The sequence below is a fragment of the Rhinatrema bivittatum genome, chromosome 2, assembly GCF_901001135.1.
Source record: "Rhinatrema bivittatum chromosome 2, aRhiBiv1.1, whole genome shotgun sequence".
NCBI classification, from domain to species: Eukaryota; Metazoa; Chordata; class Amphibia; order Gymnophiona; family Rhinatrematidae; genus Rhinatrema; species Rhinatrema bivittatum.
Window position 1 is genome coordinate 356930702 of NC_042616.1, and position 17797 is coordinate 356948498.

Sequence of the window (17797 nt, forward strand, 5' to 3'; positions counted from 1 at the left end):
GGTTGGAGGGGAGGCTTCCAATGAAGCAGACCCTGCATAAACTGCCATACTAAGGGCTGCACAGAGATGGACGTACCAGCAATACCCTGATGGTAAGTACTGATCACATTCAGATGTATCCTGACCAAATTGGTTTTTAACCCAGCCTCCAAGAGGGGTCACAGATAGTCCCAGCAGCTTCAGAGTGAGACAGGCGAATGGATCCATTCCATGACCCTTGCACCAGACAGAGAGCCTCTTCTACTTCAGCCTGTAAGACTGCCTGGTGGAAGGCTTCCTAGAGGCAACCAGCACTTGAGACATGTCATCAGAGAGGTCAAGGGACCACAGGACTAACCTCTCAACATCCAGGCCGTCAAGGCTAACGATCTGAGGTTCAGATGGCATAGCCTAACCCAATCCTGTGTAATCAGATCTGGGGAGGTCCCCAGACAGACTGGATCTCAGATTGAAAGGTCCCGCAGGAACGGGAACCAGATCTGTCTTGCCAATAAGAAGTCACCAGGATCATGGTTCCCTTGTCCTGCTGGAGCTTCAAGAGAGTCCTCATTATCAGCAGAAGCGGAGGTTACACATACAGAAGACCTTTGCCCCAATGGGGGGTGAAGGCGTCTGAGGTTGGTAGTCCATCTGCCCTGAACCCGGAGCAAAAGTGGCTCACTTTGCTGTTGCAAAGGGAGGCAAAGCAGGTGGAAGATCTGGTCTGCCACTGATTGATCCAGCGCCCATTCATGCGGTCAGAACGCTTGACTCAGATGGACCACAACCATTTTTTCTGTCCCTACTAGGTACACTGCTCGTAGGAGCATGCCTTGCGACAGAGCCCAAGCCCATATCTGTACCACCTCTTGAGAAAGGAGGAGTGAACCAGTGCCCCCTGCCTGTTTATATACTACATCGCCATATGATTGTCTGTCTGGATCAGGATCGCTTTGTGGAACAAGCAATCCCGAAATGCCCAAAGTGTGTAGCGGATTGCCCAAAGTTCCAAGAAGTTGATCTGGCATTGAGATTCTTAAGCTGACCAATGACCTTGGGTACGGAGGCTGTCCACATGCGCACCCCAATATGGGGGGATGCATCGGTGGTCAGTAAGACCTGGGGTGGTGGAACTTGAAATGGGACCCTTTGCCTCAGATTGGACAGGTCCTCCCACCAGGACAGGGAGACCTGGAGAGACTGAGTAATGCAGATCTGTGCACTGAGGTCCTGGATTGCCTGCATCCAGTGAGACTGCAACTTCCACTGCACCCTGCACATATGGGCAAGGGGGGTAACATGGATCTATGCTGCCAGAAGACAGCAGAAGGCAAGCCGAAACCTGCCAGCGTCAGAGGACCAAACTCACAAGGGATGATAGGGCGAGTGCTCGATTGTGTGGAAGAAACGTCCTAGCTTGAACTCTGTCCAGTCTGGCCCTGATGAATCCCAGGCATGGCGTTGGGATGAGATGGGACTTGGGGTAATTGATCATAAACCCCAGAGACTGCAGCACTGCAATGGTCATATTGAAGGCAGGTAGTGCACCTTGCTGAGAGGCACTCTTGACCAGCGAGTCATCTGATGGCGATGGTGTGCCCCCACAACTTCCAGGCACTTGGTGAAAACATGAGGGCTGACGCGAGGCTGAATGGCAACACTCTATACTGGAAGTGTTCCCTGCCCATAACAAATCCAAGATACTTCCTGTGACCAGGGAAGATCTCGATGTAGGTGTAGGCATCTTTTAAGTCGAGGGAGCACAGCCAGTCTCTTTTTGCAGGAGTGGGATCAGGGTGCCCACGAAGACTATCTTGAACTTTTCTCTTAGAAGAAACTTGTTCAAGGCTCTTAGGTTGAGAATAGGGCAGAGGCCCCCTGTTCTCGTTGGAATCAGGAAATAGCGAGAGTAGAACCCCCATCCCTGCTGATGCAGAGGAACAGGCTCGATGGTTCCGGCCGTTAGAAGGGTGGAGAGCTCTGTCAAAAGTATTTCCTGATGAGTGGATGAGGCCCATCATTGACATGGGGGAGAGTCCGCGGGGACGTCACTGAAGTTTAGCCTGTACCTTTAGCGAACAATGGAGAGAATACACTGGTCCGAGGTAACGTGGTGCCAGTGTTCTGCAAAAATACGCAGCCTGTCCCCAACTGGAGGGCAGGGCGTTGAAGGTACAGCAGCCTGGCTCATAGTCCCCCGCTCCCAGTCAGAATCCCGTAGGTGGGGGGGGGGGGGGGGATTCTACTCTGGTGCTGCTGAATCCTGAGGGCCCTCTGTTGCCTGGAGCGACCCCGGGAAGTCACACATGGCGTGCGTGCCCTCAAGGCAGGATGTTAATATTTCCTCTAGCAACAAGGATTTACTAAGTACAGCGGGTCAGAGTTACTGCCAAAAGGTGCTGAAGGGTCTTTTGGCAGTCCTTAGCTGGGCCACCGTGTCCCTGACCTTATCCCTGAAGAGATTCTCCCCTGTGCAGGGCAGATCTGCCAGCTTCTCCTGGACCTCCAGTCGAACGTCTGAGGCATGGAGTCAGGCCATCCTGCAGGCCGCAGTCTCAAAAACATCATAGGTGGATCTTACCTTGTGTTTACCTGCCTCCAGACCCTGCTGTACTACCGCTGAAAAGGTGTCCTGTTGCTGTTGAGGCAGTCATTCCGACATCTCCTGGACTTGCTTCCACAAGTTCCGGTTGACTGGGTCATATGCAGTTGGTAGGAAGCAATGTGTGCAATGAGCATAGTGCCCTGGTAGACCTTTCTACCCAGAGCATCCAATGCTCTATGCTCCCGACCTGGAGGAGCAGAGGCATGGGTGTGGGAGCGCTTGGTTTGAGTACGGACTCCACCACAACAGATTGATGCGGGAGGTGCCGCCTCTCAAACCCCCAATGCTTGTTGAACTAAGTAAATCGCATCCGCCTTCCGAATGATCAGAAGAATGGTCATGGAATGTTCCCAGATCCTGAGGAGCAGCTCCTTGAAAATGTCATGGTCTGGGACTGCCTCTATTTCCTTTGGCGCATCCACAAACTGGAGGACTAATGTAAGATGTCCACACCTGAGATACTCCTACAGCATGGTGAAAACTGTTAGTGTAGCTGGGTTTAAAAAGGTTTTGGACAAGTTCCTGGAGGAAATGTCCAGAAACCATTATTAAAATGGACTTAGGGAAATCAACAGCTTATCGTTGGGATAAGCAGCATGTAAACTATTTACCTTTTGGGATCCTATCAGGTACTTGTGACTTGGATTAGCCAGTGTTGGAAAAAGGATACTGGGTTTGATGGACCTTTGGTTTGACCCAGTTTGACAATTCATATGTTATTTATAGTATCATGAGTAGGGTGACATGGGTAAAGAGGGTATTGTTATTTTCCTTTGAAGTAACACTAGGACTAGAGGCACTCCATGAAACTAGCAGGCAGCAGACTTAAAAAAAAAAAAAATCATAAGTATTTTTTCACTCAGCACACAATCAAGCTATGGAATCTATTACCAGAGGATGTGGTCAAGACAAATAACATAGTAGGGTTCAAAACAGGGTTGGAAAAGCTTCTAAAGGAAAAGTTCATAACCAGTTATTATTGGCCAGGCAGACTTGGGAAAGCCAGTGCTTATCCTTGAGCATGAGATACAAGAACTAGATCAACTATTTGGGATCTGATGGGTTCTTATAACCCAGACAGGCCACTGTCAAACAGGATTTATATTTATTTAAAAATAATTTTTATTCTGCCTATAAGAGTTTCCTGTGCTGGTCTTAATGGACCTTAGTCTGACCCAGCATGGTATTTCTAATGTTCTATATACATCCTAAAAAGCTTAATTATTAATTTTTCACTATATAGTTTTAAACAAATTTTAAACTTATGTTTACATTTAAATCTTCCTGGTATATTTTAAAATGCCATGAACCATGGAAGCAGAAGCAGATGAGGTAAATAGATAACAAGGTAAAGCTGATGGGCAGAAATAATGTTGAAAACAGAATTATGTTCCAGTCTATATATTTTAGGCTACTTTTTTCTTTATATGGATTGAGAATGCTTATATATTTGGTCATGCAAATTTTTCATATATTAAAAACAATTGTGCAGCTATTCTTACATTTTGTAGACCAGAAATAAAACACTCATAACATAACATTGAAGGCCAATTGTTAAATAGGACATAACTAATTTACTATAAGAAAATCAGCTCTATGATACATTTAGGGGTAGATTTTATAAACTTGCGCGTGCGCGTACACATGGATGCCTGATTTTATAACATGCACACGCATGTTATAAAATCAGGGTCGGCACACGCAAGGGGGTGAACATTAGTGTAACTTGCGCACGTCGCGCCCGTGGCATTCCCCCGTTCCCTCCCAGGCCGCTCCAATTTAGGATCAGCCTGGGAGGGAACTTCCCTACCCCCTAATCTATCCTTTCTACCCCTTCCCCTAACCTACCCCCCCCCCAGCCAAGACCCCCCCCCCCCCCAAAATTTTTGTTTTACCTGTTGCGCCTGTCGGCAACCTGCTGGCACGCAATCCCCCGACACAGCGGGGCTTGACGCGTGTGGTCGGGCCTTTTTAAAATAGACCCGGAGCGCGTCGGGCTTTTAAAATCATAATCATTTACATCCTCTGATCTTCTATGATATTTTGCTTGATGGCTATAAGCTATCAATATATAAATGTTAGTAATATGTAAAACATTAAAATAGAATTTCTATATTATAAGACATACTTACGGTTTCATGTTGAAAATATCTCTAAATCCTGCTGCATTCATTTCCCTGTTTTTCTGTTTTTCAGCTATGAGTTTTTCTTTAGTCCAGGTCATTTGCACGTTTTCTGGTATAGCAGAGTCAAACTTAGCAATGCCTGCTGAATGTGATGCGGTGTTTCTATCATGAATCAGCTGAGCCTGGAAAAGAAAACAAACCTCAAGAGGTTAACATGAAATATTTAAGCAAGAATTTTAGTCCTTAAATACCCCTATATGCACTGGGTATTTATTTATTTGATTTATATTCCACTTTTCAGACACTTCAAAGCGGATTATATTCAAGTGCTGTAGGAATTTCATTTTTATGGTAAAAATTCTTTATTAATGAATGAAGCAGGACATAACTTACAACAACTAACCTGAAATATCATATATACAACATTCTGCATCAAAGTATGAATATACATTTTCATTTTCTCCCCCTGCCCACCTCATACCCTCTCTCGCCCCTCTTTTCAATATAGAAAAGGAAACAGCAACTAAAGTGCGAAAACAAGACCAAGGCACATTTGTTTCTTATGCTCCCAGGCCAATGTAAAAACCCATAAAATAATGAAAAGAACACCCCTAACTCCAAATCTCTATCCCATACCCATTCCACCATCTCCCATGTCAATTCCTATGACCTAGCTATTAAGATACCTTGGATACAGACTGTCATATATTTATTTTATTTATTTATTTATTTATTTATTTTTTTATTTATTTTTTTTATATACCGATAGCCATTTGCACATCGTATCAGTTTACAAATAACTTGAAATGAATTAGGCAGGAGCCTTTACATAGAACAAAAAACATTATAATACATGGGAAACATAGAAACATTAAAATGCATGGGGACATAGTATTTCTATTCTGCTTGACAGGTGTTCATATAGAAATATTCATATTTCTATATGAAATATGAATATTTCATATAGAAATATTCAAAATATTTCTATATGAAAATACTAATGAATGAACTGGAAGCTACATGTAGTTGAGAACTTCATTATGAACTCTAAGGGAGAGTCTGAGAAGATATGGTTTCCATATGGCAAGAAAATCTTGTCACCAGTGGAAGGAAGTGCCACAGGGAGACTTTCCATCAACATCATCATATATACAGCATTCCGCCAATGCCAAAAAGAAGGGGAATCTTCAGACTGCCAACCTATCAAAATTACTCATTTCTCCATTAACAGGGCCTTCCTAAAAAACGTAAGAGCTTTACGAAGCCCGGGAGTCCCAGTCATATCATCAAACAGTATGGCCTCTAAGGACAGTCTCAATATCTGCACCAAAACGTCACCTACAAAGCCCACAACTAGTTGCCAAAAGAGATTATCACAAAACCAAAAAGAGTGAGCCAAAGTGCCACTAGACACCCTGAATTTAACACATTTATCTGAGTCTGCAATCTTAACTCGAAAAGCCCTATACTGCAAAATAAAGGGTCTATGCAATAACCTGAATTGTACCTTTCATAACACCCTATTTTCAGTTATGTAAAAGGATCCTTTAAAAGCTTTGCCCTACTATTCTGGTAATATCTCTGTATCCATATCTTTTGCCCATTTTTGCTGTAGGTATTGATAAGAAACAGCTGGGGCCTCTGCATTTATGGCTTTCCGCAATCTAGAAATGGTAGATCATGTTATCCAATCCACATGAAAAAAGATCTCTACCTGGTCTTGAAGGCCTACATCCAACCATTTCTTAAAAAGAGATTGCACATAATGTCTGACCTAAAAATATGAGAACAATGCTTCTTCCTGCAAGTAAAACTGAGCCTGTAGCTCTTGAAAAGCGAGTAATCCACCATTATCTCCTAAAAGATGTATTGCTCGCTGTAGACCTGGATTCTTCCAGTTATGAAAACTAGAGAAAAATCTAAATTCCCCCCCAAGGGTAAATATGAAATTATCCTATAATCAGAGGAGGAGTACAACTAATCTCTCACTAGTTGAAATAAGCAAGCCCGGTTTTATGCCTCTATGTCCAGCAATCCATATCTGCCCTTATTCCAATCATACTTAAGCCAAGAAAGTGGAATCCTTACTTTTACTCACCCCTACAAAAAACGAAGGAGTTGCTGATCCAAACGCCAGACATCTTTTTTTTTTTTTTAAACAACCAGGAGGGCAAAGTCTGTAAAAATGTACAGCCATTTGGGAAAAATAGTCATCTTAAACACATTCTATCTTCCCAACAGTGAAAACGCCACTTGCTAAATTCTAAAAAGGCATTGATGTTCACTGCATATCTCTTTATGATCTTCTTTCACTATTATCCCCAAGTTAAGGAAAGTCCCCAGCTGATCTTTTAAAGTCTCTGGAATGGACATTGCTACCAATTTGTCATAATTAAGTTTAAAGTCTGACAAAGAGCCATAGTCACCAAACAAAGCAAGAAGGTAGTCAAGAGAGCTCTTTAGATCTGTCATATAAACCAGTCACCCTCAAAAGCTGCTACTTTGAAGGATTGATTCCTAAGACGCATGTCCGTAATTGCATCATCCATCACCTTGCGTAGCAAAGGTTCCAGGGACAGCAGAAATAACAAAGAGGACAACAGGATCCCCTGCCGTGTTCCCTGAGCTAGACCATACATGTCTGAAAGCTCTTCATTAACAAGCATCATAGTCTTGAGGTCTGCATAGAGCAAATGTATCACATCCTGAAAGAAATCCACCAAGCCAAATTTATACATTTTATGAAACAAATAGGCCAACGCCACTCTATTGAAAGCCTTTTCCGAATTGAAACTCACTAAAAGGGAGGGGATCTGATTCCTACAAGGAGACTCCATGGCCATAAGTACCTTATGCATATTCGTTACCCCATAGTGACCCCTGACAAATTCCACTTGACTAGGTGATATCAGTTTTGAGAAAAATCACTGCTAATCTATCAGCCCTAATTTTAGCCATATTTCCCAAATGGCTTTAACATTTTACAGACTTTGCCCTTCTAGTTGTAAAAAAAAAAAAAAAAAAAAAAAGAAAGGGATGACTGGTGTTTAGATCAGCAAGGTTAAGTAGTGAAATTGGGTGGTATGCATCAGGACCAGTCAGGTCCCTCCTCTTTTTTGGTATCATGGTAATCAATGTAGTGCTCAAATGTGGTGGGACTGACCCCTTATGACATAGTTCCCAATAGAAAGTTCTTAAAGAGTCCAACACCTGTCAAGCAGAATTTTATAATATTCTGCGCTAAACCCATCAGGTCCTGGAGACTTACACAAAGTCATTTGTTGGATTGTGAACAGGATTTCTTGATTAATCAAGGGCACATTCAGTCTTTGAAGAGAATCAGGTGATACTTGGGGTAGATGGGCAACCTCTAGAAATCATTTGAACCCAGAGAGATCAGGCTGCCCTGAAGTATATAATTGTCTGTAGTAATCCTGAAATACTCATGCTATTTCTTTGTTAGAGTTTATTAAACACCCTTTCCTATTTCGTATAACAGGGATGTTTTTTGATCCCATCCAACTCCTCACTAATGAGGCAAACATCCCTCTGTTTTTGTTACTATATTGATATAACTTGTGCTTGTAGTAAAACAAATAAATTTTAAAAAAAAGTTCTACGGCTGAAAACATTTTTGGATTTTTTGGTTTCATCCATGTTTATGAGTTCAGAGGATTACTGCAATATGGGCCAGATCTTAAAAGATATGCGTGGGTGTAGATTTGTTCGTGCAACCCGGCGCGAACAAATCCACGTCCGATTTTATAACATGCGCGTGCTGCCGTGCGCATATTATAAAATCCAGGCTTGGCACGTGCAAAGGGGTGCACACATGTGCTCCTTGTGCGCGCCGAGCCCGAGGGGAGCCCCGATGGCTTTCCCCGTTCCCTCCAAGGTCGCTCCAAAATCGGAGCGGCCTTGGAGGGAACTTTTTTCCGGCCTTCCTCTCCCTTCCCCCATTGGTGTCTGAGGCAGTTTAAAGCTACCTATGAGCTAAGTATTTTTCTCTACATGCAAAAGTACCTCATCTGGCCTACTCCTGTCTGTATTGGTGACGCTGCTTCTCCAATTGAAGCAATCATTTGTCTATATCTTTCTGCCACTTAATCACAGATGCGATAATTTCCCCCCCTCATCACCACTTTAGCAGCTTCCCTAAATAAAATGGGGGTATCTACGTGATCACTATTACGAACCATGTAATTATCTCATTTTTCCTTCAGGTATGCATGAAATTTAAGGTCCCAGGCCAAATAAGTTGGGAATTGCCAAGGTCTATCGGTTGCCAGTTCACCTTCCCAAAGCAGGTCCAGCCATAATGGTGCATTGTCTGTAATCTCTATAGTCCCAATTCCAACTGCAGCAATATTGGAGAAGCAGTGAGGCCCAGACAAAATATAATTTATTCTTGACAGAGAAGACTGAGCATAAGAAACATGCGTAGCCTCACTCAGTAGGGTGCAATGCTCACCATACATCCACAACTCTCACACAATCACGTACATATGGGTTTTTTTTACCTCTGCGCCCCCAGATGATTGACCATTATCATGTGACCTGTACAGAGTGGAGTCATGAACCATGTTAAAATCTCCCCCAGGAGGAGAAGGACATCTATTATTACCTTGAAATTGTTGCTTGAGTTCGGGGTAGAGCTCTCTGCCCGACGAAATTGCTAAGGACTTCCGGGTGTGACGTTCCAGGGCGGAGCCGGCGGAAGGGCTATAAGAACTGACCCCCCTGCGATTCAAACCCCGAGGAGAAGGACATCTATTATTACCTTGAAATTGTTGCTTGAGTTCGGGGTAGAGCTCTCTGCCCGACGAAATTGCTAAGGACTTCCGGGTGTGACGTTCCAGGGCGGAGCCGGCGGAAGGGCTATAAGAACTGACACCCCTGCGGCGCGCAGCTGACGCCGGCGCGCTGCCTAAGGGGCACGCGCGGCTTTGTTTGAGACCTGAGACCTGAGTCCCTGGAAGCCTTTGAGTATATCTTCACTTAGTAAGTTTATACTTTTATTACAGATTGAAGTTCCGAATCCTCCATTAGAGGGAACCAAGTGTTTAATTATTTGGATAGGATTGAAGTTTATTTTCCTGTGACTTTTTTCCAGTTGGTATAAGAGATGCCACATACAAAAAGGAAGGGGAAACTGAGGGAGGTGACAACTACCTCCTCCCCAGTAACCCCTTCTCAAAATCAGTCAAAGATTGAAAAATTCTTCAACCCAGCCCCAGAATTAACTCCCGATGTTGGAGGTGCTGTGATGTCTACTGCAGAGCACAGAGTGGCGTCACCTGCCTCACTTCTATCCCTAAGCCCGGGAGCGCCGAATACACCTTCTCCCCCCCCCTTGTTGGCTCATTATTATCTGGACTTTTTGAATTAAAGTCCCCCAACATAGGGGAGAAAGAAACACAAGAAAGAGGAAATGTGGGGTCTTGTGCTTCTGAGGAAGGTAATAGCTCTGATACACACAATGGTGTGGTAAGAGCATTGGATTCAGGAGCCAGCAACCCTTGGGGATTCCAAAAACCTCCAAAAATAACACTGGAAAATGTCTGGACTGCAATAGTGACACTAGAAAAATCTATCACTGTTCTCACTAATGTAGTTACAGATGTAAATAATCGGATGTCAAATATGGAACAACAAAATGAGGTGCAGAAGACACGAATACAGGATATGACCAGAAAATTCAAAAAATAGAGAAAGTTCAAACTGGTTTAATTTTAGGGGAAAGTCAACAGCAGAAAAAAATGGAGAAAATTGAGAATGAACTGAGATATTTAAATCTGAGAGTGATCAACTTTCCACAGGTTGTGGGAATCTCAGTTCAGGAGTAATTTAAACAGTATATGGGAACAGTTCTGAAAATTTCAAAAGAATCTATGCCGCCATTGGCAAAAATCTATTACCTACCCGAAAGGAAAGGGAAAGAACAAAAGGATCAACAAGATCAGCAAGACCAACAACAAGGACTATTGAATGTCACTGACTTGTTAGAGGGATCTAGTGAGGAGTTAGTTCAAAAGAGGGGTATTGTCCTTGTTAAGTTTATTTTTCCTTCAGACAGGGATTTGGTATTAAAATTATTCTTTAGAAATAGATCGGTTAAATATTATAACCAACAAATATGGATTTATCCGGATGTTACTAGAACTACTCAGAACAGGAGAAGAGAATTTCTAGCTTTAAAACAACTAGCTGAGAAAGTAGGAGCTCAGATGCTGATTCGTTATCCTTCTAAATGCATGGTAAAATTGAACAATGTGAATTATATCTATTATGAACCTGTAGATTTAAAAAGATTTTTGGAGGCTAAGAATCTGTTGGGGGAGTAGGATACTGAACATAAAGTATTTGCAAAATGTTGAATAATGGGGTAAAAATTTCCAAATTTATGTAAGTAACAATTACCTTTATATGCTCAACTAATTTTGACTCCCTCTACTTCATAGTACATAGAATGTCTAAATAAAAGTTTAGGTATTTTACTTTTGAATATGGTTGTAGTAACTAGTATAAATATTTAGTCATTCGTATTTCTAATATGATAAGTATATGTCATGATTTATGAAAATTTAATAAAGATTAAATTATAAAAAAAATCTCCCCCAATAATTAAAGGTTGAGCAACATCTTTCTGTAGCCTAGAAACCAAGTGTACCATAAAGTAGCACATTCATAATCAACACCAATCCCTCAGGATCCCAATAAACATTCTGCATCTCAACAGATAGAGACTTATGGAAAAGTACAGCCAGCCCCGCCTTCTTGCCAACACCTGATCCATAAAATACTTCCCCCACCCACCATATTTCTTGAGCTTCTGATGTTCTATGTCATTTAGGAGGGTCTCTTGTACAAATTTTGCTTGTTGCCTGTTCAGGGCACTCAAAATTTTTGGGCGATTAACAATGGAATTTACTCCGCCAACATTCCAGGTCACCACTTTCAACTCATCAGTATGCAATGGAGTAAAAGCATTATTATAATTCTTATAACTGTAGGATACCACTTCAGAGACAGAGAGGCTCCCCAGCCTAAGCCTCCCCTCTGAAACCTTCTCCATACCCAAGATACCCACTAAATCAATACTATCCACATCTTAACCCACCCCAAACCTCACACTTGTTGTCCTCCCCACACCTATCCCCTTCCCCCAAGCCACTTCTGCCAGAATAATTTCCCTTCCAAACCTCCATCCACTCATCTGCCACTCTGATGCCTAGGACTCCATCCCCCATTCAGTCACAACCTCCCTTCCGCTGCCCCCCTTAATCCTCAAAACCAGATAGTAGCAGTAGCAAAACAGGTAAATATGCATAGGGCCGACATATAAACATTTAAGCTTCTAGATGCCAATCAATGAATATAATATTAATAATTGTGCAGGCAAATGTTTAAAAGAGAATACAAACAAAACAAAACAAAACAAAAAATAAACAGGTCCTGCAGAAAAAGCTCGTACATACATCGATGCCTCAGGAAAATTAAAAGAAGGTGTAACATCAAAATGACAAAGAAAAGAACAACCCAATGTACATGTCACGAATCCAACGTCCTGTACTAAGAATAAGGGGAGCACTACTCAGAACTCCAGCCAATAAGGATCCGGTTATTGGTGAGATATATAAAAAAAAAAAATAGAAAAACAGGTCCTGCAGAAAAAGCTCAGCCAAAACCCCGTTGCACATGTCATCTCTTCTTTCCCGTTCATAACCAGAAGAAAAGCAGGCTGAGTGGTGTCTTCCTATCAAAAAGCAGCCTAGTTCCAACTTGAACAAGTAAAGAAATTCCAAAATAAAGGTGCTGTTTCGCTATACTGTGATCAAAGCTGGTCCCATATATAAGCAACCCACTTAATCGCGAGAAGGAAGATGACCCATTAAAGACAGCAGCTGTTATCCATTGCAAAGCTCTACCCTATTCAATGTTTTTCAGCTTAACTGTTTCAGCATAGCAAGAATTCCTGCCCAGCTGTAAGGGTGGTAAACCATAGTGTTTCTTCCTTGTGCGAAACTTGAAACCATGCAGGATATATCAGCATACTTTTCAATTTCAGCTCATACATCTTGGAACACACCAGGGTGAACTCTTGGCGTTTAGCCAAAATTTTCACCAAGTAGTCTTCAAACACGAACATCTTTTTGTTTTTATAATGTAGTTGCTTTCCATGCCTCAGGAACAGCAGGATGGGCATTTTATGTGAGAAATTAAAGAATCATGCTATCACCGTGCAGGGCCTATTTACGGTGCCGTCCTTGCGACCCAGCCTATGCACATGCTCTACCCAAAACTTTACGAGATTAGCCACTAGGCCCAATTCATGAGGCAGCCAAGATTCCAAGAAGCCTTGTAGCTCTGTATCAGACACTGTCTCTAGAATTCCCAGATAAGATTATTGCGCCTTGACCCGTTTTCAAGGTTTTTGGCTGTCTCCTCCAGGCGTAATACTTGCTTACGCAACTCAGTAACACTGGCAGCATTCATGTGAATGTCGTCCTGCAAGTCAGACACTCTTTGTTCTAGATCGGTCAAATGTTGCCGGCATGTTGTTAACCTCCTCTAACTTCTGGAAGATTTTATCCAGCTTTATATCTAAGCCAGCATTTGTCACTGAGGCAGTGTTCATCCCCATCGGCCATCTTTAGATCAGCCATGCAGTTTTTTTCTTTATCCTTTGTCACCACAATCAATGAAAAGGGCCACCAAAATTGTCTCTGATAAGGTGTTGATAAGCTTACTTAAGTTAAGGCCAGGAACAACGAGCCAGAACACCTATTTTAATGGATATGGGGGAACGGTGATCAAAGCAAGCTAGGGAATTATCCTCACCTGTTAATGGCATTATGTGACCTCTAGGAGTTTCATTTTTATTCACACTGGGGCAGATTTTCAAAGGGTAACATACGCGCATAACCCCCGAAAAGCTGCCCCAAGCTGCCCCCGTGCATGCCGAGCCTATCTTGCATAGGCTCGGCGTGGCGCACAAGCCCTGGGACACGTGTATGTCCCGGGGCTTCGAAAAAAAGGCATTCCGGGGGCGGGGCCGAGGCCTCCGGAACAGCCACTGTGCCAGGGGATGGTGTGTTGGCAGCCCGCCGGCAGGCGTAACTTTCGCGATAAAGGTCAAGAGGGGGTTTTAGATAGGGCTGGGGGGCGGGTTACATAGGGGAAGGTGCGGGAGGGGGGTGGAGGGAATGGAGGAAGGCTGTGCGGCTCGGCTTGCGCAAGTTGTACAATTGTGCACCCCCTTGTGCGCGCCTACCCTGGATTTTATAACATGCGCGCGACAGCACGCACATGTTATAAAATCGGGCGTAGATTTGTTTGCGCCAGGTTGCGCGAACAAATCTACGTCCACGCGTAGGTTTAAAGATCTGCCCCACTGTTTGCATCAACAATTCAAGGAAACCACATGACTAATTTAACTTTACTGTAGTTGCAGGAAAAAGTACCTGCAGGGATTTGAACTTTTCTCCAGGCAAAACATGTTTCACTATAAAAACCCAAATCATGTGCATTGTTTCCTCCCCTGACCTAAACCTATCTGCAGTAAATGTCTCTACAATATGTGGGTAAAGACATTCACTGTTGAGCAATGCTTTTATCCACATAGAGGGTGGGCAATTTTCAAAGTCTATTTCTGTAGGCAAAATGCTGTTTTGCCAATGGAAATGGCTTAGATTATTGTTCTCTAAGAGGTCATTGTATTAAAATATGATAAGCAGTGGCAGTCTTGGGATTTTACTGCTGCTAGGCACTTTTGGAGCTGTGTCTCCCCCCACTTCCCCACCCAGGAAATGGTCTAGGGCATAGCTCCACAGTTTCTTGCAGCAGCTCAGAAGTAGATACTGTAGTGAAAATTATGAAATGCATTGACAAATTTCCATTTTTATACTTTATACAAAATTTAAGTTGTTCATCAACTTTGCTCGTGTCTACATAATTTATTTTTATTTTTATTGGGTGAGGAAAATGGATCTCAATTATTAGTACAGGGAGGTGATTTCAGGAATGGGGGAAGGAGATAGGACCAGGGATGAGGAGAAGAAGGGAGGAGGACCAGGAACGAAGAAGATAATTTGGAATCTTTCAGTTCTGTCTGTTCTTTACTTAAAGGCACTTGGGTTGCTTTAGCATTTATTGCAAAATCTCTATCAGGATGCCCTAACATCCCTATTCTGTTAGTATCCTTCAAAAGATACATCATTCTGAACCATGCGCTCCTGAGCAACTGTCGGGTTTCCCCCATCATCTAGTTTAAAAACTGCTCTACATCCTTTTTAAAGGTTAGTGCCAGCAGCCTGCTACCACTCTAGTTAAGGTGAAGCCCATCCTACCAGAACAGGCTCCTCCTTTCCCCAGAATGTTCCCCAGTTCCTGACAATCTAAAACCCTCTTCCTTGCGCCATCATCTCATCTATGCATTGAGACTCTGGAGCTCAGCCTGTCTCAGAGGTCCTGCACATGGAACAGGAAGCATTTCTGAGAATGCAACTCAGGAAGTTATGGATTTCAGTTTCTAATCTAAATTTAGCCTCCAGAACCTCTCTCCTGCACTTTCCTATGTTAATGGTACCCACAAGTACCACAACAGTTAGCTCCTCCCCAGCACTCTCTAAAATCTTATCTAGGTGGCATGTGAGGTCCACTACCTTCACACTATGCAGGCAAGTTACAAATCGATCCTCACACCCTCTAGTCACCCAGTTATCTACATTTCTAATGATTCAATCACTTACTATAATGGCCGTCTTAACCCTTCCCTCCTGGGCACATGGCCTTGGAGACATATACGTAGTGTGAGAGGATAAGGCATCACCTGGAGGGCCAGTCCTAGCTACAAGATTACTTTCTGCCACACCAAGGTGATAGTCTGTCAGGTGATCTTACTCCTACAAAGCAGTACAAGGGCTGCTTGACTGTAGTTTGGACCGCTCTACTATACTGAAGATTTATTTATTTATTTATTTATTTCACTTTATATACCGACTTTCAAATTCATTTCAAGGCGGTTTACAATAAATTAAGTTGCAGTAGCAACACTCAAATACATTTAGAACAATCCTTACACATTTTACAACACATAAAATTTAAACTAAAGCATTTTAAATACCACTTTAAATACAGCCATACACTAGAACCCCACCTCTTCTTCCCCTATCGTCATACCATTTATCCTCTATCCCATCCTCCTGCTTACTTAGTCTTCCCCTTATTAAGCCTCCTTTCCACCCTCACCCAACTAGACTTCTCACTATTAACCCTGCTTAGCCCTTCTAGTAACTCCTCAATCTATGAAGGTAAAATAAGAAAGGTCTATTAATTAGCATTAATTAGCATAAGCCCTTTCAAATAGCCAGGTTTTAATTTGCTTCCTAAAGCTGCTGATGTTCTCCTCTAACCGAATCTCAACAGGCAAAGAGTTCCACAACTTTGGTCCTGCCAAGGCCAAAGATCTTTCCCTCACTGAGCTCAAATGAGCCAGTTTGGGTGATGGAATAGTTAACAGGGCCTGCCCAAGAGATCTCAGGTTCCGTACTGGAGCATGAATGCGCAGTGAGGCATTTAGCCATTCAGAATTCCTGCCATAAATGGCCTTATGTATTAAAGTTAAACATTTATATTGTATACGGGCCTGCACCGGCAACCAATGTAAACCCATTAGTACTGGGGAAACATGATCAAATTTCTTTATATCGGTTAGGAGTCGCGCCTCGGCATTCTGCAACAATTGCAGCGGGCGAATAGTTGATAATGGCACACCTAGCCATAATGCATTACAATAATCTAATTTGGGCAAAATTAATGCCTGAACCACAATTCGGAAATCATCATCTGTCTGTTTCAGCTCCACCAGACCTGCCACTCTGCCCTTCATAGATTGAACTCATTCTCTAAAAACCAAGGTTCTCTGCACCAGGTACACATACATCTCACCAACAGGCTGATAGTCATACATTTGGCACTCATTGCAAAAGACTGGATAGCCCTGAACTTGCTGCTGGCCTACTGTCTGCATCTTCATTTTACATAAGAACCTAAGAAATGCCATACTGGGTCAGACCAAGGGTCCATCAAGCCCAGTATCCTATTTCCAACAGTGGCCAATCCATCACATGTACCTGGCAAGTACCCAAACATTAGATAGACCACAAGCTACTAATGCTTATTAATTACCGTAATAGCAGTATATGGATTTAACCTCTAGGAACTTATCTAAACCTTTTTTAAACCCAGTAATACTAACTACTGAAACCACATCCCCTGGAAATGAATTCCAGAGTTTATGCGCTGAGTGAAAAATAATTTTCTTTGATTTGTTTTAAATGAGCTACTTGCTAACTTCATGGAGTGCCCCCTGGTCCTTCTATTATCTGACAGGTCGATACAGTTATGCCGCGTTAGAAAGAGTGCGGCAGTGCCGGGCGCACCCTCGTTCCCCGCACGCACAGTTCTCTTCACATACCGCTCGATACTTTATTTAAATTGCTTGCAAATGCAAGCCGCGTCTGCGAAGCGTTAGGCCCGCGCAACCCATTTTACTGTATAGGCGCTTAATACAGCGCCTATACAGTAAAATACGACCGTGCAATTTCGGCGCTCAAGGCAGTCACATGCCGTGACGTCACGCCTGACGTCACGACGCTTGATGTCACGCCTCACGCGTGACGTCACGGCGGGTGGGCGTGCCCACCCGCCCGCCGCCGCCCGGATGAACGGGCGCCCACCCACCCGCCGGCTCCCGCCGCCGCCCGGATGAACGGGCGCCCACCCACCCGCCGGCTCCCGCCGCCGCCCAGATGAACGCACGCCCACCCGCCCGCCGGCTCCCGCCGCCGCCTGGATAAACACGTGTGGAGATGGGGGATTCGGAAACTGACATCTAGGTATATATATATATATATATATATATATAACAACTTTACCAAAAGCGGGGCTCGCTGCAAATGTTTGTATATATGGATCGAGCATTATTGTTTTAAGTTAATTTAAGGAATCGCATGTGTAGTGCAATGATTTGAGGGAAAGTTTGCCGTCTACCATTGCCCCTGCCTGTAACGCAGGGGTAGGGGTA

The 17797-nt window shown here is 43.3% G+C and overlaps 1 protein-coding gene across 3 annotated transcripts in view; it reads right to left on the minus strand.

Moving 5' to 3' along the window:
- The window catches only part of SLC12A7 (solute carrier family 12 member 7), a 485337-nt gene that overhangs the window by 93562 nt on the left and 373978 nt on the right, over positions 1–17797 (minus strand). For all 3 annotated transcript variants that reach the window (XM_029589924.1, XM_029589923.1, XM_029589925.1), the window contains one exon: positions 4717–4892. In XM_029589924.1, coding sequence (XP_029445784.1) covers positions 4717–4892 — 176 coding nt within the window. The remainder of the gene's footprint in view (positions 1–4716; positions 4893–17797) is intronic.